At 42.8% G+C, this 27,705-nt stretch overlaps 1 protein-coding gene across 9 annotated transcripts in view; it reads left to right on the top strand.

The window, feature by feature from the left end:
- Positions 1-27,705, top strand: part of NFIB (nuclear factor I B) — a 450,766-nt gene that overhangs the window by 205,365 nt on the left and 217,696 nt on the right. For 4 of the 9 annotated variants that reach the window (XM_044920497.1, XM_021682444.2, XM_021682441.2 and 1 more), the window contains exons 1-2: positions 10,949-11,628; positions 17,692-18,223. In XM_044920497.1, the coding sequence (XP_044776432.1) occupies positions 11,599-11,628; positions 17,692-18,223 (562 nt within the window). In that variant the 5' untranslated portion in view covers positions 10,949-11,598. Of the gene's footprint in view, positions 1-10,948; positions 11,629-17,691; positions 18,224-27,705 lie in introns of those variants that run through there. The other 5 variants (XM_044920499.1, XM_044920496.1, XM_044920495.1 and 2 more) reach the window with 2 other exon arrangements.

Here is a 27,705-nt window from a genome sequence, read left to right as displayed (position 1 = left end):
TGGACAGTCCTTATTTTTAAAAAATGACTAGTTATAATTTCTAGAAAGACTAATATAAAAAGATATTTGACCTTAATTATATTCTAGGAAAGGTTTTTAACCAAAATAATTTTAATTTTAAAAAAGCACTCCCTAATTTCTATATATTGATTTATAATGCAAACTATGAAAACTGCAAAACCAACCAACAGTGTAGATTAGAAGACCATTATCATTAGCCAAATAAGAGACTTAGGAGGAACGACCCATTGAGGGGACTACAAATTAGTGAGTCTGATTTCTCTAAGACATGACTGGAAATCAGTTTCCTTATTTTATGAGCATTGAATATCATTTACTTATGATATGTGTACATACTTGACAGACAGAAGAGTAATCGGTAGAAGAATAAGTATTATAAGCGTCACATGTCAAAAGAAACAAATTACATGCAAATAAAAAAGATAATCTATGAAAGACTGCACATGACATACAATGGTACATTCTATTACTAAATAATATGCTTAGGCAGAAATCTTCTGACAGGTGACACTAACCCCAGATTCATTCAAGTCATCACTAGAAAAGCACAGGAAATCCTTCCCTTTCCCCTTTCCTATTCCTTTCCCCATTTCATGCCTTTGGATATGTCTTAAACAAAACTGGATTCTTCCTGTAATGTAATTTCTCTTCCGCATGAAATTGATGCTGGGAAGGATTGGTATAAACTCCACTATGGACTTCAAATAATTGCAAGAGAAAAGACTTTCTGAGGCATACTTCTGTACAAAAGTTTTAGAATTTGGTAACACTGCCCATTTAAACACTTCCTTTGCATCCTCAACAATTTTTTAAAGTTTAGCTGCATTGAATTTTCGTATTTTATATTTGGTTCCTTAGTGCTAAACGTGATTTACTTCACCATGAAACTACTATTAGGAAAGGCTAGAATGGAAACAGATCTGTTTGTTACCCACTTGAATTGACTGCCTGAGTAGAATGAATTATAGCTACCCTAGCTGAGTGGTTAAAATTACCGAACTTGGATCAAGATAGACGTTAAAAATTAATTTTCCTTGGGAAGTTATAGCTGAGTATGGAGATACATACATATATATGTATGTATATATGTACATGTGTGTAATCCCATCCTCAGCTCCCTTCCCAAAGCTATATAGATAATACTGTGCTAGTTTTTCCTAGAGGGGAAACTGGGAACTGTTAAACCTTCAGTTTAATAACCCATTTTTAAATTTGGCATTTTCTGAAGTCCAATTACGTCAATACAATTACTACTTTTCCGCTTATTATCATTGATATTACTCACATACAGCCAACGATCTATAGTGTGTGTATTAGAAAAAACCTTTTATTTTTTGGGTGATGAGGCCAAAATATCTTCCTTGTTTTATAATGTGTATTGTAAAAACCAAGAACCTGAACAATGTTGTTTAAGTTCTCTTGGACTTTGAGGGTAAACATAACTGGGATTAAAATACTGCCATGCTCACATTTAGTGGAGAGATAAGAACAATTCATCGGGAGCTATTCCGGTCCCACTGGTAATCACATAATTGAACAGGGATTTTAGAGGATATTTGAAGCCATTGTCTGTTGTGCAATTACATAATTAGTCAAAATCTCTGTAATAAAATCTTTTCTAAGCACACGTGGGTTAGTACCATGTAAATTCAGGGCTAATGTTATATTTTTACTTCTAATACTTGGATTCGAAAATTAGAATTATAGAACAACTTAACCGTTAAGCATTTCGCCACAGACGCTTAAAATGAAAATAACTGGATTACTTAAAAACTGAACAAAACCCCTACATCCATTTAACTTTAAAAAAGTACTAATCAAACCCAGTTTGTTTATGAACACTAATTGTCTACCAAACCTCACCTAGAGTGTTTACTTCTGGGGCCCCAAAGGTTGTATATTTCTTTGGTGCTAATTTTTTCTTGCACCTACCCCTAGATTATTGACATTCACATGGATGCATATAAATAGAAGTCAAGAGTGCTCTCTTTCTGGTGGCTTTGCTGTAATGATAAAGCTTGGCTGGGAGGCACATTTCCGAAGTCCTTTTACACGGAAACAAACGCGACCTTGCGAAGTTGACCGAGCAACGTGGCGGGAAGTAGGGGAGTACCACCAATTCCGTCAGCATCGCTATTATTTGGTGAAGAGTCTCGCGCCGCAGCTCTGCCCGGCTCTCCGCTCCCGCAAGCCGGCAGGGAGGCCCCGTGACCCGGGGAGCACAAAGGCGCGCGGAGCGGAGCCGCGCGGCCCCGCAGACAGGCGGCGCCGCCCTCCTCGCCCGCCCTCGCCGCGCTCCTGCCCCTCCCGGGCCGCACAAAGAGCAGAGCCGCCACTCGCGAGGGGCGCCCGCGCCGCGCAGGCCGCCACACCCACTCGGGCCCGCTCCCGCCTCCGCCGCCTCGGGCGCCCTGATGAATATGCATCGCCGCGCGCCCGCCCCCCCCGCCTCCCCCTCCTCCTTTCGGCTTCCTTCCCGCCGCCAGGCGGAAGCGAAGAGCCGCGCTTCCCGCGCACCGGGGCGGCCGGGGCGGGGCGGGGCAGGGCGGCCGGCGAGCCGGAGAAAGAGAAAGGCTGGAAGGCGACGGCGGGACGAGGGCGGCCCGGGCGCGGAAAGGGTGCGTGGGCGGGTGGCGGTTCCGGGGCAGCCCCGCCGCCGGCCAGGCCAATCCGAGGGCGGGGAAGGGGCGAGCGCGCGACCCCGCGGCCGCGCCCGCTGCCCCTGCCGGGCGCGCCCGGAGCCCGGGAGGGGAGGCAGCCCCCTCCCCTAGAGCAGCCGTGGTAAAACAACAATAAAGAGCCCACCGAACACACACGCATACACGCCACACACACACCACACGCCACACACACACACACAGACACACACACACTTATCACTCTGGACGGCGTTCAGGTCAACCACGAGAAACAGTCTTCTGCAAGTGAGAGGAAGGAACACTGGATATCTAGACTGAGGGGGCTGCTTGCTTTTAGACTTGACTTTTTCTTCTCGGGCAAAGAATTGGGGCTTTGCAGACATAATAATTTAAAAAATAAAAGACTACTCCCGGATTCCTTTTTTTTTTTTTTTTTTAAACTAAGCACAAAAAGCGACACCCAAACAACCCTTGAGAAAATCCACAAATCTGTACCTGAGACACGTGAAGTCCGCGGCCCAGGGTTCTGTTGCAGACTCAAGATCGCTTTTATTTAATGCAATACAGTGCAATGGTATGTGACTTTGAAATGATGGGTTTTATTTGCTCGTCTTGTTCTTCCCTTGCACCCCTTCACCCCAAACACAGTTTTTTTCCCCCTGTTTGTGCATTGTGAAGTGACTGTTTTACCTAAATGTCATCTGCTTTACAGGTTGAGCTATAATGCTGGATTTCCAGGCCAATGCAAATACTTCTTTTTTTTTTTTTTTTTTTTACCTTTAGCAACTTTAGTATATGTGTCACACTTTTATGGCGGGCATCAGTGGATAACATTGTGAGCCCAAACTGTGAAATGTAGCATTTTTCCCTGCTTAATTCCCTATTTTCTCCTCCTCCCAATGCTGGAAAAAAATTACTGTACAAATGATATTTTAGTTGTACCCTGTAGTCCATTCTCTCTTTTTATAGCATTCTTCCCTCTACTTTAAGGTGAATATGCACAGCTTTGTTACATATTCTCATTTAAAAGTGCATTTTTTAAAAATAAGTCAGGGTAGTTAGTTTAGTTAGCTCTGGTTGCTGTGTTAAGAGTTTTTAAAAATTAGTATTTGTTCCCAAGTTTAGTTCCCCTCCACCTTGTCCCTGAAGTTGCAGGATCCAATTGTTAGTCCTCCCACACCTCCCTCCCCGTTTAAAAAAAGATGATGATGGATTTCTTCCGCTCCTAATACTTTTTTTAAGTCCCGTTGGTTTTGCTCTAGGATTTTTACCCCTTTAAGTGTGTGTATATATGTGTGTGAGTGTGTGTGTGTGTGTGTGAGCGCGCGCGCCTCTCTTTTCCCTTGTGCTCTCTTCGCCAGTATGTCTGGGACACATTTTAATGCACAATATCCCATCCATTAAGTTGTGGTTGAATGCGGAGTGTGTGAGGACTTGGCAGCTTTCAGGTTGAAGGGGGCGGGGAAGCCAGTTTCGACTTTGACACAAGATGCCGAAATGGCGTGATTGGAATTACTATTAGGGCTGTGAACATGGCCATCTTCTCCTCCGGTTAGAAGAACTGCCATTGAACTTGAGACGGGACAGACAAGATCTCCAAGTCCCCCCCCCCCCCCCCCCCCCAGTACAGTAGCTGGCAGGGAAAAGGCGCCAAAATACACAAGATTAACTCTAACGTTCTTTGAATGAATCTTATAGCACCATCCTTTGTAATTTTAATTTTCCAACAGGCGGGAAAAAGTTAACTTTTGAACCCATACTGAACAGACATTTAAATCAGCTCTAAAATGGAATAAATCCAGAAAGCCATACAGGCATGCTTATGTGGTTAGAAGAAGAATGCACGTGTAAATAAGCAGGGTGCATGTGTGTATCTGATTGGGTAGTTCAAGATTTAATCAAAATCAGAATTAGTGTGACTTTTGAGTACCTTTACTATATGGGGGGAGTGGGGAGAATCGTGAGGCTAAGAAGCTGACCTTTAAGCAGCCAAGTAGAAACTGCAAAGAGTTGTGAAACACAAAACGTTGTGGTTTCCAGTTTTACAGTTGAGGTTTGATGTTTTCATTTAATGGTATGAAAGATGGAGAAAGCTCCGGCGCTGAAAAGTCCCTATTAAATCATATGTGGGCAAAGGTCAAGCACTCCAACTCACTGATACAATATACTGCAGATTCTTGCCTAACTGATGGGGAGTACAGGAAAAAGTGCTTGGGCAATAAAAGTATTAGAAGGGTAATTATCGTCGTGGTTGGGACTGCATTCTTGTGCACTGGGAAAAGGTTTTTACTGGCCCCGATGAATTTTAAAGCTGAGTATTGTTGAAAGCTGTTTTAATAGGAAATTGATTAGCTGAGTGTTTCATACAATAAATGGTGACAGTTTCATTGTTTGATGTCCAAAATAAATTCCTTTTATTCTTTAGCAGACATAGACATCTATTTAATTTTAATATGATCAGATTGAGCAGCAGCATAATTATGAGTGAATATGATGTCACGAACATTTGTAACCTTGCTTTTAGAGCTTTTGACATCACACAATTTGACAATATTATTGCTTTGAAATTTATTAACTTTCTGTGCTGTTAAAACATTTCAGAGATAAAGTTTACTGAACATATATTTTGTGTAGGCCCAATTGTTTGTCTTTTCTCTTTGTAATTACACATCGTTTGTTAAATTTTAATTTGAAAGTTAAAACGCACAATTCTGTTGTTATGCGTTATTTTGATTTTGAAACAGAATGGCAGTTTTCAAAGGAAGAATTGGAGAAAGGGGTGCAGAAAGTTTGAGTTTCTTTGCAGTCCACCTTCTGCACTTCTTAATATAGAATGTAAAGACTACTTGGCTATTTTGGATAAAGCTTTTTAAACATCTCCTTAAAACCGATCTGTTTTCATGTCACAAAGGTGTATGCAGATGAGTAACAAAAAATCGATTTATACGTAGAAATAAGATGGTAGTATAGTTTTACTTTAAAGGTCAACTATTCTGAAAAAGCTATTTTGAAAAAATAACTACAACACTCTCAGTCTCAGCAGAGAAGAGACTGGGTATTGAGAGTGTATGTAACTTTTGAACTATTGTGAGTAAAGCAAGGCAATTATTACCATGATTTTCAAGGCTTAAAATAAATCATGCAAAAGTTTCAGGCAACTGCTGACTTTGTAATCCAGGAGCAAATGTCTTCAGAAGTTGGGAATCTCTGCTGATGAACTGGCTTCATCTCTGGAGAGAAGTGGAAACGGGCTAACCTTAATAGAGGAATCTGGCCCAATCGCTGTTCACATTCAGTCGTGGCTTGTAAATGTGCCCGAAATGTAAGCACACTTAGTGGGATAGTATTTTTTTTTTTTTAACAGTCGAGTACAGGCATTTCAGCAGCGACATTATTAACAGCGTCATTTTTCTCATTTAGTTTTGTCCTCAGGGGACATCAAACAGCTCCCAGAGGAGGGAAGAAAAGTCCACGGTTATTTATTCGTTTCAGTGAAAGGCAAAGCACTGGCAGTGGGGGGTGGGAGGGTGGGGTGGGGAAGCTAACCAGTTGTGAACTTCCTAGGAGGGAAAAATTGCTACCCTAATTTGACAGTAGTAGTTTAAGGGCTGAGAGAGCTGGGCATGATTTTGCAATTCCCATCAAGTGCAGGCAATTTCAGTACTTGTTGGTTGTTTATGTATGTGCTTTTGAGTGGATTTTTGGTGTTCCTGCTTGTGGATATGAAATTGTGTTTTCCCGGCTACACATGTATGATTTTTGTGGTTCATCTGGAAGAAGGAAAGGTCCCTGGGCATGGTGTGGTGGATACTTGCAGTTTTGCAGGCCTGTTTCCTGGGGTCAGGAGGTCATCTGTCTCTTTTGTATTTAGTTTTAAAATATTGATATTGGCGATAGGGCCAGGGTGTGTGGTTGTTGAGCCTCCCCTCAAATCACATTCAAGAGCTAAAAAAAAAAAAGTCATCGGGTGTATTGAAAATGACAGCTTTGTTAAGCTCCAAGAAACCTTTCCCTAAACTGCCCAGGATTTGCAACCTGTCACTGAGTTTCTTTAGAAGGGAGAAGGTTAAAAGAAAATCAATATTGATAGATACTTCAGATGTCAAGTCCTCTCTGGAGGTCGGTGAAAGGCTCCAACTGGGTAACTTGCTTAATTTTTCAAATATACGATTGAGTTTTGAAAAATCCAGTCTCCCGAAGCACTGGCATTCCTTCTTGAAGTCAACAAACTGTCAGCAAAGAAACTTTTTTCCCCTCTAAGGTGGCAGGGAGTAAGTGATATAGGGAGGAGATTTTAGTAATTCTGAAATATCAAATATTCCTGTTGCTGCAGGAGGCTTTCACTTCTTTCTAGTTCCTCAAACCAGATTTTGGGGTGAATGCAATTGGCTTGTCATTACCTTTTGGTGTGGGGGAGAGAGAAGAAAGAGAGTTTAGGGAGAGGTAAGTATCCAAAGCTAAGAAGTGTTTGGCCCATTTTAATAGTATCAGAAACTTCTCAGAGATACTTTAACAGCACTCTTAATACCATGGCACAGACATTCTGGAAAAAAGGGAAAGTGAATAAAATGCATGTACTTTCTCACTTCCTCTCTCTACTCTTCTACCTGGGATTTAAAAGATTGGTACTTCTCAAATCAAAGGTAATGGATGAATGTTCTGAGAGAAGCCAGATGTCCCATACACCCAAATCTACCAGTCTCTCTTTACAAAAGTCTCCCTTAAAGTTCATCCTGGGAAGGCCTGCAGTGACCTTGACATTGGCTGGACAAGAAGCAGTGTTTTTTGGGGGGGTGTGGGGGGGAATGTCAGCCATCCTGCCCATGGCTCCCAGGCCTGAATGGCCAGTCAAAGCCATATAAACTGAGCACCCAGGAAGCCCTTCCAGGATGTCTCTGTTGCTCATTCTTTCTTCCCTTTTCGTTCACCCCATCTCACCATTACTCCTTTCTCAATTTTCCTTTTCCTGGAAACACATCAAAACTCAAAACTACCAAGCATCCTCCATGCTCATCAGACTGTCCCCAACCACAAGCGCTCTACAAACATGGAGCACCTGAGAGAGATTTGAACCCCTCAGAGATAGGCCTGGGAGGCCCCAGACATCTTCACTTCTCTGGGATCTTACCTGGGTCTGTCGCTGCTTCTTCACCCCTGGTGCTGCTGCAGATTTGTGGGTTCTTCTGTGTAACAGTTGTCAATTTTTCGCTTTTCTTTTTTAAGCTTGTGAGAAACTTTTGGATGCAACCTAGTTTTGGTGGCAGAGGGAAATGGTTTCTGTTGGTAAGGGAAGCTAATAGGGGAGGAGGGGTACGACCTCTGCAGACACTTGCCCAGGGCTCGGCCCTGGGCCTCTTTTGCCAGGGGACAGCGGCTGGTTCTGGGATCTCTGGCTGAAAGGAGCGCTCTCTGGGTGCCAGGATTTCACTGGGGGTGGTGTGGTGTGGAGGGAGGGAAGAAGGGAGGGAGGGAGGGAGAGAAAGAGAGAGAGATGGGCTCCGGATTTTTAAAGAGACCCCGGAATAATGGCTTCTGTAAGAGCCCAGGCATTCAAAGAGGTGTGTTCAAGGACATGAGTGCATTCGTGCCAAGGGGAATGTCTTTTATGGTAAATTAACTCTGGTTAAATTGAGTATTTGTTCAAAGGGAAACTCCAGTAGTTAAAGCTGGTATTATCAGTAACGCTTCCCCGCCCCCTCCCCTCAGACTTGCTACGAGAGAAGAGAGAGGCAGCATAATGTGCGATACAAAGTGATGCTTTGGGGTTTTTATATTTAATCTGAGATCGCCTAAAATTTTCTGAGAGAGAAACGAGTATTTATTTGCATTAATCCCGACTGTCACCTCATCCTTTCATCTATAAAGACTGTCAACTTTATCCTGGCTTTTCAAAAAGAAGAAATGACCCACACAAAGGAAATTAACGTTGTCAGAACGCTGACTAGAGGATTTGCCTCCGGGGGGAGCAGGGAGGCTGCTCCCAGTGGTGTGTGCCCTGAAGGGTTAACTCGGGGCAGTTCTCGAAATTTCCCCGACTTTACCTGTCTTCCCTGATCCACCGCTCCCCCTCTCCGGCCTCCTCAGCTCCCCACCCCCCAGCGCCTTTCTTCTTTGGGCTCTGGGTTTACGGGGGCTGCAGCTGGTAGACTTGGCAAGCTCGCCTCATTAAGAGCGCTCTTTGAAAACGGACTGTGTTTGAGCATTTCCCTAATGAGGACAGGACGGGGTTAAAAAGTGACCATTTCATGGTTGACTTGAACCTGCCTACTTTTCTTGATGTGTCGTTGTGAAATGCTTGATGTGGATAACTCCCACTTGGTGAAGGAAAAAGTCACTGGTTCCCTCAGGTCCGCTGGGGGGACCGGGGGGGGGGGCGGTGGGCAGAAGCGGGAAAGAGCGAGAGAAAGGAGAAAGTTGAGGAAGAAAACCGAAAGAGAGGAAGAGGAGAAGAGGGAAGGAGAATCAGAGAGCCCCGCCAGACCCTAACAGCACAGTTGGGAGCAGGGGCGGCCCCGCCCTGGGGCTGGGGCAGTCGAGTCCTCTTCGTGGCCCCAACCGCCCCTGGCAGCCCCCAGCTAGGTAGACGCGGAGCCCCTGGCACTCACTTTTCCTCTCTCCATTGTCTGGACAGCCTTTGCTTCCACCTCTTCCCCACCCACCCCTTGCCGAAAACCGGAATTTGGGGGGCGGGGAGTGGTGTGTGTGTGTGTGTGAGTGTGTGTGTGTGTGTGTGTGTGTGTGTGTGTGTACGCGCGCGCGCTCGCGGGCGCGTACAGAAAGGGTGCAAGGCAAATCGCCTCCCTCCAAATACCCGAAATCAAGTTCATTCACTCGGGACCCCGCGGCTCGCCGCCGGGGTGGGGGCGGGGCCCTGCGCGCGGGAGCGAGGCCGGCGCGGCCGCCTCTGCAGGGCTGTAGCGGCACACGCACCCCGCTCGCGCGCGCGCCCGCCCTCCCCGCAGCTTCGGGCGCGCCGCCGCCCCGCCCTGCCTGCACCCCGGCGGGGAGGGAGCCGCTTTCCGCCGGCGCGCCGGGCCCCAGGGGGTGGGGATTGGGAGCGAGCCAGCGGGGCTGCAGGAGGAGGAGAGCGGAGCGGGCCGCGGGAGGAGGAGAAGGAGGAGGGAGCAGGAGGCGGCGGCGGCAGCTCGGCCCGATCCTCCCGCTCCGAGCGAGGCCACGTGCACTGGGCACCCCCGGGAGCGCGGCAAACCGCGGCGAAGCGCGGCGCGCCGCTTCTGCCGAGCTGCCCCGGGGCGCGGGCTCGCGCTGGGGAGACCCCGGAGGACCCCGCCCCCGCCCCCCGTCCGCGCCGGCGCTCCCCAACTACTTGAGCCGAAGTTCGCTCAGGCCCCCGCCTCCTCGGCCTGCCCCTCCTCCCTTCAGCCGGCGGGCTTGGCGGACCGCGCCCGCCCCGGGTGCGAGAGTCGGCGCCCCAGCCTGGGCCCCGGGGCGGCCTGGGTGTGAGGGAATTTTCCATTCGTTCCTTTCTCGGGCCCAGACCGGCTCAGTGCTTCTCCCACTCGGATATTCCCGCGGCTTAAAGAGTCCGCAGCGAGCACAGAAATACCTCTTCCAGGGCGGGCTTTCGGGGGTGTGTATGTGTGTGTGGTGGTGTGGGGAGAGTGCGGGACTTGCCCAAAGGGCGGAAAGATCTAGTTTGGAAAGAAAAAAAAGTCATGGTTCTGTTGCACCGATATTAGACCTTTAACAAATGAGAGGGAGAGAGAGAGAAGAGAAAGAGAGAAGCAAGAGGAGGAGGAGGAAGGTGGGGGGCGGGGGGTGTGGAGAGGCTGGTGCAAAAGGAATGCGCGTTTGCAGGAGGAGGAGTAAAGCGATGATTGTGTAATTAAATAATAAAACAATCCTTAAGTCTGATTTGGAGAGAGCTCGAGCGGGGTCCAGAGGGTGGAACCGGTGAAAATTTCAACTTCCAAGTTTTGCAACGAAAGAAAGCGAGAGAGGGAGGGGAAAAAAGAGCCCAGAACAGAAAAGAGACGAGTTTGGAGCCGAGCGGGAGAGCGGGATTTATCGTTTGGGATTTTTCAGGAGCTCGTTCCGATCCCCCTGGGCTCTGGGCAGCGGCGGCGGCAGCAGCAGCCTCCTCGCTCGGCCGGGTCAGACGCGGGGCGAGGCGGGCGGCCGGGCGTGGAAGAGCCGGCGCGGGCGGCGGCGGCGGCGGCTGCAGCCGGGGGCCGCGCCGCGAGCCTCTTCCGCCCGGGAGACCTGCGCCCGAGCCCCCTCCCTCACCCCAGCCTCTCCCTTCTCCCCCACCCACCCCGCCCCCACCCGGCCCTCTCCCGCGCGCGCCCCGCCACCCGCGCGCACTCGCTCACGCTCCCCCTCGCGCACACACATGGTCGGCTCGCGGCAAAGTTTCGCCTGCGATCGCCACTCCGGAATCCTGCCGCAGTGCTCGGGGCTGTAACCTTGAACTTTCCCAGCGCGGTGACACATTCTCCTCGCTCTCCCTCCCGCGCTCTCTCCCGCGCCCCCCCCCTCCCCGCCTTTTTTAAAAAAGCATTTCACCACCAACTACCACCCCAATCCAACCCACGCCGAACCTTCGCGCACCCCCTAGCCCCCAACAACAACAACAACTGCAAAACAGAAAATAAATCCCAAACCCAGGCGAAAAGCAGCCAACACCGGCGGCGGCGGCGGCGGCCTCGGCGAGCAGGGCCAGCGCGCTCGGACTGCAAGAGGGTTAAAAGTGTAGATTGGATTTCACCCCGGGAAATCTAGCACGCCGAGTGAACTTGAATCTTTGGCTATTTAAGGAGGACTGGGTTTGTTGTGAAGTTGCGGTGATCCAGCGCAGAGCCCCGTCCTGATTGAACGCATCGCGGGGCTCAGATGACTGTAAAATGAATAGATGAAATTCTTGCTTCTCGAAGATTTTCTTGCGCATCTCCGGGAAAGTGCGTTTTAAGGCGAAGTCATGATGTATTCTCCCATCTGTCTCACTCAGGTACATGTCTCGGTCGCTCTCTCGAGCTTTCTCTCTAGTCCGAAATGCCTTTGTTTTGTTTTGTTGCTCTGGTCTGCGGACAATTAACGGCTTTAGTTAACCTCCGTACATCCCTGTCCCTCGCAGAAGTGGCCCGGAGTTGCGGCGGGATTTGCGGGGCGGCGTGGGAGCCGGCGCGCGGCCGCTCGCCCGAGGCCACTCCGCGCGCCCGACCCCGCGCCCTGGGCTCGGGGAGCGGGCGCCCGCGCGCTGCCAGGGCGGCTGGGCCGGGCGAGGCCGCCGGGGGTGGGCAGGGCCCCGGCCCGGGAGCGCCAGCCCCTGCGCGGCCCCCCGAGTGCCTGCTGCTGTGCGGCGCCCCTGCCCAGGGTGACCGCCACCCCTGTCGGTCGCTGGAGCGCTGAGACCGACTCGGGCTTTAGAGGAGCTTTACGGAGGGACAGAGCCCTTATAAACAACCAGTGAACTTGGGCGAGGGGACTGTAGCACGAGTCCTTGTGGGCGCCTGTGGACTCCGCTGCAGGCAGTGGGCGGGCGACGAAGCGAGTCGGAGGTTGTGGTCCGGAGACCCATTCCTTTGCTTAATTTGGGGATCTGAAACTCTGGTCCATCGTGATCCGCACTTTGAGGTTTCCAGTGACCACACCACAGAGGCAGTCTTTACGTTGACACGAGTTAGTTGGTCTTGGGGAAAGTTAAGGACTTTAGAACATGTTCATTTTGTGGAGACCTGTTCATTTGATGATATTTGGGCGTAGCTCGGAAGGCAGAAAGTAATGCTGGAAAAGTAAGGTCATTTTTTAAAAAATTCACTTTGAAAATTGTCCTAAGACTTTAGGAACAACGTTATGAAATAAAGCACTGGCTTGATGCATTTTTAAGAACACAATTTATATAATTTTAAGCCAGACGGTCAAATGGAAAAGTGGTGAGACCGAACGGACTTACCTGGGGGCGGTTTTCATCGCTGCCCAGCTAACTAACCAACTGGCGAACTAACTAAATATCAGCCCAGAGTTGTTATTTGAAGCATTATTTTAAACCTCGAAAGGTGTGGGACTGTTGACTTCAGCTTTGAGGAGGAAGTGTCACCATTGGTAATTGATAACCATTTTCTTGGACATTGCCATAGAAAACTACACAGTTAAACAAGTGTCGCCAGGTCTTAGTTGTGTTATAATTTTTAAAAAAATCCAATATCACGATGATACATTTTTATAATGGACAAATGATTAAGATTTCAATTGTATGACAATTAGAAGCCATTGTGATTGGAAAGGACCGAGGCATTCATAAATTGTGAATGAAGATGAAAACAATGATAAGGCTTATTCAGTGATTGGATACAGTCCTGTAGCTTTTTGGCTGACACATTTTTTATTGTTTATATTTTGTTTGGCATCTGAGTATGATTAACTTAGATATGGCTATTTTCAGCAAGTAACGTGCACTTTAACAAAACTGGAAAAATGAGTTGCTGAGTTATTTGTATTTTAAAAGCTACAAATAATGGACAATAAATATGACGATGAAACTGTTTCAGGTATAACGAATTACCTTTAGTTGTAAAAGTTACCTTTCATATTACCTATCAGCAGGATATTTTTTTCTTTCTGGTAAACCATGTTCATTTGGTATTATCTCTACATTATTGAAGCCTAGTTCAAATAAAACAAATTGAGGTAAGCTTTTTCGCTTACAAAGTACTGCATCACTTATTCTCACCTGCAAAGGATTGCTTTTCTATATTAATTTATATTTCTAGCATCAGCTGCTCAGAAACCTTGCTAGTGATTACACTGCATTTTTTTATTTCCTCTAAATATGCACTGTAAAGTCACTAGCTTTATCGTAATTTCTATAAGTTGGAAATAACATTGCAGCATCGTGACATATGGAATATTAGGAGCATATACAGCATAATCATTCAGCTATCACATTAGTATTCAAGAACACATACTTAACAACACTAATTCATGATGACTAACATTCTCTCTTGTTTTAATAATGTAAATCTAGGTTGACGTATTAAAACTGTTATGGGGATTTCAGGCCTATACTTAAGAAGGAATTGTAGCTTTCCAATTCTCAGTATCTCTGTGACTTTATAGGTAATGTAAGGTGTTGCAAAAAGTAAGAGTACATTAATAGTGTTACTTTTATATCAGACCAGTAGTTTAGCTTTGTGTTATAAGAGTCTATTAGCTATAGCAAAATGTTTTTTAGGATGTGTAAATACAGAATAGAGAAACATTCTTAATTGGTTGAAAACTTTACAAAGTGTCTCAGCTGTTGCAATAAAGTATCTAGGTTTTAGAAGGAATTTTAATTCAAAAGGAGCTACAGTTAAAGTTGTTGATATTTAGCAAAATGTTATGTAAAAGTGTCAGTATATCCTTATAAATCAGTATTTATACTTCAGTACAAATCAGATATAAAAGGAAAACTAAGAACCTTCATATATGATTTAATATTTTGCTTTTTCTAAAAATAATGTAAATCCTTAATAAAACTTTCACTTGGCGTGACTGCATTGAATTATTAAAATTTCAAGTTCTTCATGGAACATATTTTAAATGGTTTATTGTTATATAGCAGTACCTCAAGAATATCTAGTATTTACTCTTCCACCTCTCTGTTGATCTAATTTTCCATCCCTTTCATGGAAACCATTGTTTCTGTAAAGAAAAATAAATATTTCTGGTGGAATTAGAATTGTTTACTTTTACATTTGATATTTGTAACTTGGTTATTTATTTTATCAATTTAGTTCAACTAAAGGAAGTTTTAAAAGAGAAATGTCAATGAATTTTAATAAATACTCTAAAAGGGAGAGGTGGCATATTACCTTAGTGTAGAGCCATTAGATCTTAGGTCACTTATATGCTTAGCTTAAAAAAAAAAAAAAAAACTTTAATAATGGTTTAAAGTGTTATTGTGATAACCTATTAATTAGGACATTTAATTCCTTTATCACTTTTTTTTTTTTGGATGAAGACAGTTACTATGCTTCATATGCGTGTCACTCAAAATTACTAAAAATGTATTGCAGCTCAGTGTTAGAAAACAGTCACACTTGGGAGATGACATTTTAGGCATGTTAATACAGAAGTGTATGTGACTTATAACAAACCTCTACTTATCATTTTTTTGGAGGTTATGTCTCCTTGTCAAGTGTTTCACTTGAAAGGAATCCACAGAATAGTAAAACCCTGAAACATTTTTATAAGGCAACTTTGTGGACTGAGCAAGTTTGCTGTTTCCATTTGTCAGTAAGAAAAAACCTATGTTTTAAAACATTATTTGGCAGCATTGGCAACAAACTCAAGGCAACCTTAAAAAAAAAAACCCACATTGTTTTGTGTGCATTTGCTAACAAATTCCAAATTCAGTTTTCAAATTTGCATTTTGATTGTTTAAAATAATTTATTAGAATTTTGGGATTTATTACATGACAGATGATTTGAAACTCAAACAAATTTAATCAAAAGTATGTTTGATGTCTTTATAAGAAAATGAAATGTCACTGAACATAGTACTTAAGGATGTAAGCACTTAAGAGTTACCGCACCGCTTAGTATCTGTTGCAATAATGCAATATTTTTAAAAGCGTGGCAAGGGTAAAATGAATGAGACAAAGCTCCCCCACCTATTCTTTACATTCTCAAGTCCTTAGCTGATGAGTATGTATGTATGTTTTTTAATCATATCAATAAATCGTAGTAAAAGTCAGATTATAGGAAGTGAGTTCCCAAAGCACGTTTAAGTCCACACTTCCTTAAATGGGGCTTCCTTTGCATTATTTCTAAGGGGGATAAACAAAGTTTTTGTAGTTACAGTGAAAGCTGAAAGCATGGCATCAGAAAGTATATGGAGATAGGGAGGTCTTATCATGGGCTGTGGTTGCTGTGAGCAGGGCTGCCTTCCCACACAAAGAACAGATTGTGGTTTAACTCTTTCCATGGCCTAGTTTAATGTGCTTGCATAGTAACCGAATTGTTCAAATCTCTGCTGGAAACTACTGATCGGTTTAATGATTTCCTCTATGGCATTTGGTTATGCCTCATGCTGTGATGTAATCATCTGCATTCTGTATTGTTATAAAATTTTGATTTATACTCATTCTGCCGGAGGAACGTTTTACAGCAATATGTTAAAACACTTGATAACTGTGTTAGTGATTGGATGGGACATACACCTTTTCCGTGTGTGAAACGCATACCGCGAACACGCTGTAGTCTTTAGCACCGAAAACTCGAATTTCATCTTAAAAATGGATTCAAACCCATAGGGCATTTTCTTTGGCCACCTTCTTTGTTAGAGTGTCCTTAGTTGCACTTTCTTCATCTTTACCCTCATGGCATTCATCAGACTGCTGGTTAGATAGAATTTATTCCACGCAATTCAGGGTGACCAGCCCTAGTGTGTCAATTCTAAGTTGGGATACGATAAGTTAGAGAAAGTTATTTTCCTGGTTGGGGTGACGGTGCATTCAGTGTGTCCAGAAAAGTGGCCGCGGTGGGAAGTTCTTATTTGCTTCGGATCTTGGTTTATTACACGCGTACAGTATGCCTGCACAGGATGTTAGCTCTTTCTCTGAGCAGTAATAGGCCTAAGCTTATGAGACAGGTTTTACCTATGGCAGGAAGTAATGAAACACGAACTGCTTTGGGAAGTAACTTGAAATATCTGTAGGTGAAGATGATCTGCCATTGCTCACTGCCTCCCTCCCTTAAAAAAAGGCTTAGATGGAACAGGCAGGGAAAATGCAGGAGCCTAAGGTAAAACCACTTCATTCAAAAGACAGGATACTGGAGAGTCGATACACGTGCAGACTCACAAGCCATGCATACGTGCACCCACACTCCGACCGGAGAATTCACATGCGTAGCAAATGAATTGTATTGATTCCACAAAAGCAGTAAGTGACCAGCGGTGCACTCCTGGTGTCACCCTGCCACCGCATGCAGAGACACAAAGCATGTAAAGTTGGTGCCAAGTTACCATTTTTCATTGTTCACCTCAGATTGATTTTTGTTTAGAAGAATTGCCATACTCATGTGATCGGTTAACAAATTAACTGACTCTGTGGGGCTTCAGATTCTATAGGAAAGCTGCCGGAAGAACATTCATATAATTTTTATTTTCAACTTTAGAAACTTTTATTGAAAAACGGAAAGAGTGTGTCTGTGAGAGAATAGAGTGTGAGAGTGAGTGAGTGTGTGTGTGTGTGTGTATGGCGTGCGTGCGTGTGTCTTGGAGGCGAGTGCTGGTGGTGGAGGGAGAGAATGCACTGCTCAAAGTATGGAAACCTTCTGTTCGGGACACTGATACGACAAGCTGTGTCCTTTGCCCACTTTCCCTCACTGTATACCGGTTTCTCTAGTTACCACTCTTGGAATGGTGCTGTTTCAGTGTTGGAATGTTGGACGTTTGATAAGAAAATGGATCAAGTTTAATGGCGCATGCTCTTTGTGCCACCAGCAGCCTCTTGCTGAGAGCATGCTCCAAAAGCGGGAACTGTGTGGCATTACACTGAGCATCTATATGCTTTGTGTTTCTGTGCCACAGAGAAGAGAAATGAACTGTGGCATCGCTCCTGCCGTCTGAACAGCTCTGCTCCGATTAAAAAAAAAAAATCTCACTGTGTTCTTTGTAAAATGGTACTGCTTAGTGTTAGTTGGTCAATCAAATATTTAAATATTAAATTAGGTGCCAAGCACCTTGGTTACTTACATTTTAAGGAATGTAGGATGCATGGTGGGAATGAGGGGGATGGGGCCAGAGTGGAAATACAAATATAAATCTTATTTTCTTTTTAGGAGGCAGAATCAACCTGTATATTTTGGTGGAAAAGGGGCTGCTTGGCATACTTTATTTTCTTCTTCTCCTGCTATTTTGATAATTTTAAATAAGAAAAGAATGTGATTTTTATGCATAACTTTTTGTAATGAATTGGGAATGGACTGTAGTTTTATTTATTTATTTATTTATTTATTTTTTGAGCCTTTAAAACTAAGCTGACTGTGTCTGTCTTCTTTCTCCCCCCCCCTTCATCTTCCACAGGATGAATTTCACCCATTCATCGAGGCACTCCTTCCACATGTCCGTGCAATCGCCTACACTTGGTTCAACCTGCAGGCTCGGAAACGCAAGTACTTTAAAAAGCACGAGAAGCGAATGTCAAAGGATGAAGAAAGAGCAGTCAAAGATGAGCTTCTCAGCGAAAAGCCTGAAATCAAACAGAAGTGGGCATCCAGGCTCCTGGCCAAACTGCGCAAAGACATCCGCCAGGAGTATCGAGAGGACTTTGTGCTCACCGTGACTGGCAAGAAGCACCCATGCTGTGTCTTATCCAATCCCGACCAGAAGGGTAAGATTAGGAGAATCGACTGCCTGCGACAGGCAGACAAAGTCTGGCGTCTGGATCTAGTCATGGTGATCCTGTTCAAAGGCATCCCCTTGGAAAGTACCGATGGAGAGCGGCTCATGAAATCCCCACATTGCACAAACCCAGCACTTTGTGTCCAGCCACATCATATCACAGTATCAGTTAAGGAGCTTGATTTGTTTTTGGCATACTACGTGCAGGAGCAAGGTAGGAGCAGATTGTTCTTTCTTCTAGTATGGCAAACACTGCCCACAAACCCCATATACGGAACAGCTGGCTTGGGTTGGATGTTCCTCGAGGCCCCTAGATCTCCTTCACCCCCTCTGGGTAGAGTGGCCTGCCCTCTTCCACTCCCATGTCCACTCCCATGGGCCAGCCATGGACACAGGCATGGAGCTTTCATACCCGGATAGGCGTGGGTGTTTTGGGAAAGACCACAAAGAGATGCGTTTTCAAATGTCTTTGAAATAATATACCTTTTCAAAGACACAGACTAGTCTGAAAAGTATAGTTTATTACAATTCACTTTTTGTCCTCGGCTGCATTCCTTGTGTCTAGTCATTTCTCAGTTTGAAAATGTAACTTTATTTATGAATAGTCAAACCGCTGTTTAATAATCTTTGTATTGGCCTCGTAACTAACAAGGTAGATGAACTTTGCTCACGAATTTAGTCCTATTGCACCGAAAATAGAATTAACGTTTCCTATTACAAAATGCTTAAGATAGCCAATACCAGAAAGTGTATCTTACGTGGACCTAGATTTATTTAATTTGAATATATCTATCAACACCTCCTTTTGATTGTGTAATATTCGCCATAGATTAGATGGATTATAGTTCTTGTTTAAATAATTTATGGTATAATATTTTCCCAGCGTGACTTGGGAATACTTAATATCATTAGTTTACTTGAATGTGAATTCACAAAACTTACTGAGGAGAAAAGTTGCAGCTCTCCTTACAGAACAAAAACAGAAAGTGGACTGGTTACACTGGTTTAAAATAAATCTCAAAAAGAATGCAGAAACCACATACCATACCTATTAAAAAAAAAATACCTGATAAAGACAGTGGTATAAATGTCAAAAATAGGGGATATTTTTGCTGAGTATTTTTTGAGTTCATGAAATATGTTTCTTTATTATTATTTTGTATTTTCCTTTAAATAAGTGAGGATTTCTTTTCTTCAAATAAATGTGTCAAGATACGGATTTCCATGTATTAGCAACATCATTTTAAAAAGCAGCATACCAAAAGTGGACTGAAGTTTGATCTGCCACAGATGGTGGGTCATTTCCTAACTTGGCCTGGTGGTAGGGAAATGGCCTGCAGATACTGAGGTGGCAGACGGGTTATCTGATATTCGTTATATAAGTCTGGGATTCAGTAAATTGGTATGAACTTTATTATTATCCAAAAAAATGAAATACCAGAATTACTCTTTTGACTCAGAAATCTAGGTACTTGTTACGTGCTTGTCTTTATAATTCCTTGATATAGTGTTAGAGCTATGCTTAAATGTCATTTAAAAATTTTTAGTTTGATTTTAAATAAGATGCTGGACATGATATATTTGAAACTATTACTTTTGTTGTTGTCGAGACATTGCATTTGCCATTACCATGCATTTAACAATTGAAGTCCAAGTAGTGATGGTTTAGAGAAAAATATATTTTTGCCCTGTGTGTCCTAAAATAAAAGCTCATAAACACATGACACTTAATTTGATTGACAGCTGTCTAGGAGGTGACATCCTAAGGTGGGCTGTATATCTGTGCTGGATTGACTGTGAACGTGTTTTAAGTGTGTTGTGAAAGTCAAGGCTGGAAGTAAAGTTTTAAAAAGTGGGCCATGCAACTTTTTAGTGCAGGGAGGGAAGATTTGCAACCACTTCACTGCTACTCACATTTTAACTTGCTTGAAGGCTAGTCCTTGAGGTGTGCATGCATGTACATTCACTCCTGGGGCAGGCAGCCAAGTCTCTTGGTTGATGAACTGACAATAAAGAACATATCCTTTGGATTTGTGGAGATAGATTGAAGAAAGAAAAATGCATAGATGCCTTCTGCATTGCACCATTGGTCATGATAGTCATGAAGTTTTAAGCAACTCTTGGAGACCATGTTTTCAGATAAAACATTGATTTTGTTGTTTTTTTGAACCTCTATCATAAAAAGCTTTCATTATTTTACCCTGTACATCTAATTGGTATCCTCTCCTACCTGCCAGTGCATCATCTCTTCTTAACATCTGTTGGCTCTTTCTTTGAAAAAGTCACATCAGGATGCTTTTGTGTTTTCCTTTCTTCAAAACTGATATCTTTTCTTTTTGGTAAAATGTAGGTTAATTATGTTATTTTGCAGTGCAATTGATTGAAGAAGGCATTTAGAAAGACAAGTCTGTAGTCAATCAAAGTGCTGCCTATCTCCCATCATGACTCTTTATTTCTCCTCTAAGTACAAGAAAACCCACTTAAGTCGGTTTTATACATCAGGCAAAGAAGTATGAAGAAAGACATGAGGGAAAAATAAGAAAAGGGAACTGTAATGTTTACAACAGAACGAGCAACAAAATTACCTTTCCCCCCCTCTTTCTCCATCTCCGCACTTCTAAATGACTGGGAGGAAAACATGAGAAAGAACAGAGAGAATGCCAAAGATGGTTGCCACTGGTACCAGGATTGGCATCAGACCCTCTTTGTTTAGCTCAGGATGCCTGTGATTTGTTAGTTGGCATCCGCATTGCAGTGTGGAGTGATGTTACAATATATTGACAATTTCCAGATCTAGAGATGTCAATAGTCCTCTTGGTTATTTATACGAGATCACGAACGGCATCTCTTCTGGAGGAGGAAATAAAGACCAGCATATAATAAAGTTCCATTGTTGGCCAACTTCCTCTGCTTTTCTTTTTCCCTCTTTCTCTTTTGGTTCAACCCACACTTTTTTTTTTTTTTTCTTCATGCCCAGCAGCCTCATCTTTTTTTTGAAATGTGGAAAGAGTTACTAGAGCTTTGACACAAGCTCTAGTACTACATCTGCATCTGATATGGTTTTGGGAAAAATTTATGCATTTTGAAATCACTTTTGATATATAGTTCATTAGACCTTTGCATCACATGGCCACAAAGGCAGGATTTTCTTTAAAGCTCAATCTCTTTGTTATTCAGCTTCTTCGATGCATATAGCCCGACTGACCGCAATTTAGTCCATTTTTCTATTTCTCCACATTAGTAAAAGGTCATGTTCAATACAGTCATTTATAAAATTAGATAAGCCCCCCACTTTACCTCAAATATACACATCATGTGGGAGTAACTGCATTTAAATCCATAAAATCATTTGACGTTATTGATTCAGAGGGCTGCGCTTCGGCTGTTCCGTTGCTACAAGAACCGCCATTTTGTTTGTGAAGTGCCAGGCGAGGGGGAAAAAAAAGGCAGACACTGTGCTTGATGCCAATAATGGTTGCCAGTGGCACCGAGGTTGGCATCAGACCCTCTTTGTCTAGTTGCTGAATGCCTTTGATTCGTTGGTTGGCATCCGCATTGCAGTGGGCACACTGGAAAGTTTTTGACAATCCCTGAATGAGAGCTGCTTGCTTGTTTGCTGCAGCAAACCTTAGCTAATATAAAACCCTTCCTTTTTATTTTTTAGGTTGTTGCTTTTTGGTTTTTTTTTTTTTTTTTAAAGCTGTGATAGATTAGAGGAAAAAACAGCTCTAAAGTGGCCTCCATTTTCCCAAGGATGTTAAAGATGTCCAGTGATTCTTGGGCAGGTGGTACCTATTCCCCATATTGTCTTTGTTATTGCATTCACGAAAGCCAAGCAAAACAAAACAAAACAAAAACCAGGCAAACCCTGCACAGGACACCTTTCTGGGACGTAAGTGTGCTGTAGGGTGCGGGGTGTGCGTTGAGGGTGTGGAAGACTAGCTGAATGTAGTGATGTGTAATGCATTCATTATGACTGACTCTTGCTTTCAGTCACATCACTGCTTATTTCTTATGTAATCTGTAGTTCCCTGAGTTTCCAGCTTTCCAAATTTCATAGTAACATGTTGAGAGGATTTAACTTTTCTTTCTAGTGACTAACGTGGAACAGTGTAAATGTTAAAAAAGAAAATAAGCAAAGCTTCATGAGGAAACCTATGTGTTAAGGTCTGATACAAATCCTCCGTTCCTGAATTTCTCAATTCTGCATCAAAATGTTGCCAGATTCTCAGAACACAGTTCTGCACACCAGGAAAACCAACCAAAAGGCTAAAATAATTTTGGTTGACGTTTCCTAGATAGTGAGCATTAATATTGCTTTCCGGTTAACCACCATTATCTCATTAATTAATAAGAAGGATTAGCAGTTCTACCCCAAAGGGCTGCAGAGAAGGAAGTCTGGCCTATGGGAGGCCTTGAGTCCAGGCTGTGTCCTGTCTGAAGGGGAAACGGGGGGTGGGGTGTTGGGGCGGGGGAGACTGGGCTTTCCCTGAGGCAGGGAAGGGTTTTGAAGAAGGAGGTCAAAACACACTAAGAAGTTTAAAGATCTCAAGAGATAGTAACCACTGTCCTGAATTTAACAGATCAGAGTTTAAACTAAGTCAGCCTAACTGATTTTTGGACCGTACTTTTGCACTCCTATTAAACACGTTTCGGATACTGAAGAGAGTCCAGGAACCTCTCATGGCTTATGGCTCTTATTAAGGAGGAGTTTCCTTTAGCCTTGGGGAACCCTTAAAGTCAGGATCCACTGCTGGATGGCAACTTTCGTTGTTTTATTGTTAAGCATTATGATAATTAAAGTATATTTTAAAGTTGTGAAAAATGTGACTTGTTTACAGGGGAGGTTGTAATCATTGTTACTGTTTTTGAAATAGAATCCTTCCCGGTTGTCACATATCATTAGCGAGGAAGCAAATGCTAAGAATTATTTTCCTCCCTCAGTTACTGACTTTTAGAATCCTTTTGGGTAACCATTATTTCTTTATGAAAAGCTTATGTAGGTAATTGTTTGCAAGTTGACAGCGTATTTTAACATTTTAATAAATTTCACTTCATTTGCAGGTATTTCCCATTATGGGGAAAACTAAGCTCTTGGAATTTGTTGAAATGAGGCCGCCCTCCAGAATGATCTGGTGTGCTTGCATTTGCGAAGGGCTCAGAGAGCATAAAGTTTGTGTGCACGTGGGATTTGGGGGGGACACTGCTAAATTTTCCCATCTAGCATCCTGTCCTTGACTGAACTCCTGAGCTCCAGGGCACATTTGTTTGCATTCTAGCTCACACACAAGTCGCCAGATAAAGAGTGGCTCTTACTGGCATGACGTGCTCCAAGGCTTAATGAGACTTTTGTGGGAACATATATTGTAAGATAAGATACTTAGCCATTTTCTCACGGATAAGGGGCTAGAAGCTCACCCTCTGTGCCATGATATCTCTGCCATAAGAGATAGCTCTGCCAGACAATTCAAGAGTTAAACTCGGAGGCCCCAGTTACCAGCTGGGGAAGCTTGGCATCTGTGTTCTGATATGGCAACTAAGCTCTTGCATTGCTGTTAATATGATTTCACTTTTCAAAGGGAAAGGAGTTGGGGGGGGGAGCGGCTCGTTTGTTACATCAATTATGATTTCAAATATTAAAAAAAAATACAGTGACCCACTTTCTGGAGGCAGCAAAGGTTGGAAAAATATCCTACCGACAGCATTAGGCATCCCTCCCACCTTAGGCCCTCTCCAACTGCCCCCCCCCCCACAGAACTGCACATTTTATAATAAAAAATACTCACCTAGATATGGGTTGGATTTGCAAATTTGGTGCACTCTGCCTCTTGTGTGGTTAAAAGACTCTATATGTAAAAGAATGGAGATGCTGTTCATTATTCAGGAATAATGGTAATTTGGGGCTCTGTGAATTGCAGTGACAGAGATGGTGGATGGGTTTCCCAAGGGTTGACTCCTTGACAGATTCAGCGTGGGCCTTGGAGCTGGGCAGGGCCACTTAGGGAGGCCACCTATAGCCATGGCCTAAGTTCTTTAAAGTTGCTGGTTTCCAAAGTGGAGCAGAGGGAGTGTTTCCACGCAGAGAGGTAATATAGAATGGGTAGGATCTCTTATTTACTTAGTTGTTTTTCCCTAACTGTGGAACTTAGGAGGGAATTGCCAAAAGGAAATTAAAGTTTTAATCCTCCGTTAATTTTTCCTTTCAAATTTGGCATTACAGTTTGAAACAGTCCAAGATACCTGACTTCGTAAAGACTTTCTCCCCATAAACGTTCATTATGCTTGATTGAACTGAAAAACTAGGCCAGTGGGCTTTAAAAAAAAACTCTGCAAGGGCACTCTTTTGCCCTTCACATCTCTGCTGACCTGTTAGGATTTCAGCACCTGAAGAGGGAGGGACCGACCCAGTGCGAGGCTGAATCAGAATTCTCTGGAATTCTTAAAAGTTGAGATAAGTAAGTTTTCATTTCTGGCATCCCAGTGGCTTGTATGATAACTGACTTTAAAATCACAGGAATAATTACCGCTTTGTTGGGAGCTTAGGGTGACAGAGAGTGGAAATAGCATAGGAAAAACTTTCTGAGATGGGAGGTTGCTAACGATCTGAAATTCCAGGGGCAAAGTGAAGGGTGATCCCTTGCTGTGAAGCTCGCTTTTTGGGTAGAAATTTCTCTTCAGCTTGGGAAAGAATAGCATTTTCTAGTTTGAAGTTGAAAGCAGAGCCCTGCGATATTCGAGGCGTTTTTGTTATGTGCTAAGGCTGAGCAAGTGATTAGCCAACGTCATGTTCAAAGCAAAGTTTTCCAACTTTTTTCCCCTCCATCCTTGTGGAAGAGGAATAATTTTAGAAATCTCAAGGACTAGTGGTTATGCGATGGGAAGCCGGAGTGATTACAGCAGCGAGCCTCAGCGCCAAGCATAGCAAGAGGGGGGCTTCCTCTGAATCATGTGCGCTTTTCTGTGGCAGCGTGGTATGTCGTCTCATTTTAAAGAACATTCTTGGGTCCTTGAACTCTAATTATGTGATGTGGTTAATTTAACTGAATTCAGTTGTTAGGATTTGGCATAGGGAATAAATCATCAGACTGCAGAAAACTTGTGAAAACGAAGTGCGTGGAGTGAGGAGTGAGTCTGTGGGGTTAGCTTGTATTAGACTGAACGGTACAGGATGTGAGGCTAATGGGACTTGAATGGCTGGGCTTTTGGTTGTTATATTATTCAGAAAATTGGAAGAAATGGCTAGCAATTAACCAATGAGGTGGAAAGACCTTGAGGCTGAATTGAAGGCCACACACTGAAAAAAAAAATCTTCAAAATTTACATCAAGCAATATTCCAAGATAGGAATGCAAACTCTTCTTGTGCATAAATATATTGTTTATAATAAAACACTTAGAAACACATATTCTCTCTTTTATGATGATAGTTTAAACAGGACAGCATTGATGAATCACAGACAAATTAAAGAACTCTGAATAAGGACTATATAATTGAAAATATGGGGTGATGGATGAAGTAATTTTACTAGCTGAGAGTTGCCCGGAGGTTGTATATTTTCAGAATCCCATTTTAAGGCAGTTCAGAGCATGTAGTAAGTTATGGATGAAGCACAAATCATTTGAAAATGGGATTTGTTTAAACAAGTGCAAAAAAGAAAGTAAGAATTGCCCTTGAAAAAAATTCTTTATTCTAAGTATGTGCAGTTTAAAATTTTTGGTTAGCTTTAACTCTGTTTCTCAAAATAGAACATTTAGTAAACAGTATTCAACTGAATTTTAAAATACACATATCTCCCCCAAAACTACACAGAAGCATTTAACAAGCATCGGTTAATATTCAGTGACACTCATATATATTCTGATACTGAGTGAAGCTGAAGATTTCTTTAAAAACTTGATTTTTCAAAACTCACATTGAAAAAAAATCCGTGGAAAAATGTATCGTTGTTAACAGGGAATGGCAGAGTTCAGGACAAAAATCTAATCATGAGCACAGATGTTAAGAAAGTTATTTGAAATGGGGTGTATTCTGTAATTCATGTGAGTAGGGGATTACATTTATGCCTATGTTAATAACACGAGTATGTCAATATGAAGTCTATACCCCTCTATTAGTGAAATCTAAAGTGTGAAAAATGTTCCTGCTTAGGACAACTTGTATTTTATTATTCTGACATCTGCAGTTTCTGGATGGATTACCTTAAATTTGCTATGCTATGTTAAAAGCCTTGTTTTATGAGGTCGGTCTCAGCTTCTGGCCTTGGTGTCAGGAACCCTGCTACGTGATGCAACTTGCCTTGTTAGGTTTAATTGACCAAAGCTGATGTGTTAAAACAATTCATTTGTGCTGTAACTTATGCCCTGGCTAAGTTGCTACCTGAATCCTTTGACCTTGACTTGTCTGGGTCACGAAATGGCTGCAAGCTGTTTGACCTTTCTATTGTGCTGTAATGTCACTGTTTCCTCTTATTCTTTGATGGTAATAGCTGACAAAAAGCCCCAGCCCTGACTTTACACCCCAGTGGATTTAAGGCGTCCCTCTGCAGTAGCTATGTCTTCTGTTTGACATGGTCTGGCTGTAGAAGTGACTTTCTTTTGTTTGCTGACAGTGATGGGGACAAATTTGCAGCCCTCCTTACTACCAGAGGTGGGGGATAGTATTCTGGTATTTGGAGGGATTTGAATTCCTTCTGCTTAGATTTTCAGTTTCCGTGTTTTATGATGATGCATATCACAATTTCCTTTTCCCCACTCTTCTGAGGTCGACTTTGCAGCTTTTCATATTTATGATTTCCTTAATAATTGCTTTTCAACATTTTCAGCTGTTACAATAAAAATATTCTATTGTCATTACATAGGGTAAAAGTGATAAATTGAGCTATGCTTTTGGTTACCAATATATAAGTCCTAAAACAACGGACATTTAAACTTCACCCTATAAATCTTTGCCCAGTATTGGAAAAAGCCTTATACTAACCGTGTAGGACAAGACAGAATTTTTAAAAAATCAGAGTCATGTCGTAACTTTATGTATCCCACCTTACAACTCAGTTTATAGTTTTAGGGGAAGCCTATTTTTTGTGACTTAAATAGCTAAGTCCCAATACATAGTAGCGAACCATTAGTAGACTTGAAGTTTTTATTTTCTGTGGGGACTTTTGCCAGCATGTGAAATTAAATATTTATTTTAATGAATATAAAAATTGTTTTTCTATTCTTTATGAGGACCCATATGCAAAAATGGAGTTTTACCTCTGTTCTCTTCTGAAGCAGTGAAATAATTTTATTTTTAAAATAACTGGAAATGCCTTCTAAAATGTTAAAACACAGATATTTTTATCCTACCAAATTTTTCTTTGCCAAATATGACATTGTAGTTCATGATTTTTCCTATATTTGCCAGATTAAATATTTAAAATCCAAGCTGTTACATTTTATTTTTAAATTATTAGAGGAAAAAAAGGAAGTTTAAGTTAGAATGTGCATTTCCTTACTTGTGTGCCGCATACTGTTTATACATGTGTGTGGATACACTGACAGATGAGAGACAATGTGGCTCAGGCATTAGAACCTTGGGGAAAAAAGCCCTAGATTTTTCTATTCCCATTTAAAAAAATAATCTGAAATGTCAGGTGAGAGGATTTTACTTTTTCTTTTCTTTTCTTTCATTTTTTTGGCGGGGGGGGGGGGGGGGGGGG

Source organism: Neomonachus schauinslandi, chromosome 13 (genome assembly GCF_002201575.2).
Source record: "Neomonachus schauinslandi chromosome 13, ASM220157v2, whole genome shotgun sequence".
Taxonomy (NCBI): domain Eukaryota; kingdom Metazoa; phylum Chordata; class Mammalia; order Carnivora; family Phocidae; genus Neomonachus; species Neomonachus schauinslandi.
The sequence above is the reverse complement of the archived record's forward strand: the minus strand, read 5'-3'. Positions and strand labels throughout refer to the sequence as shown.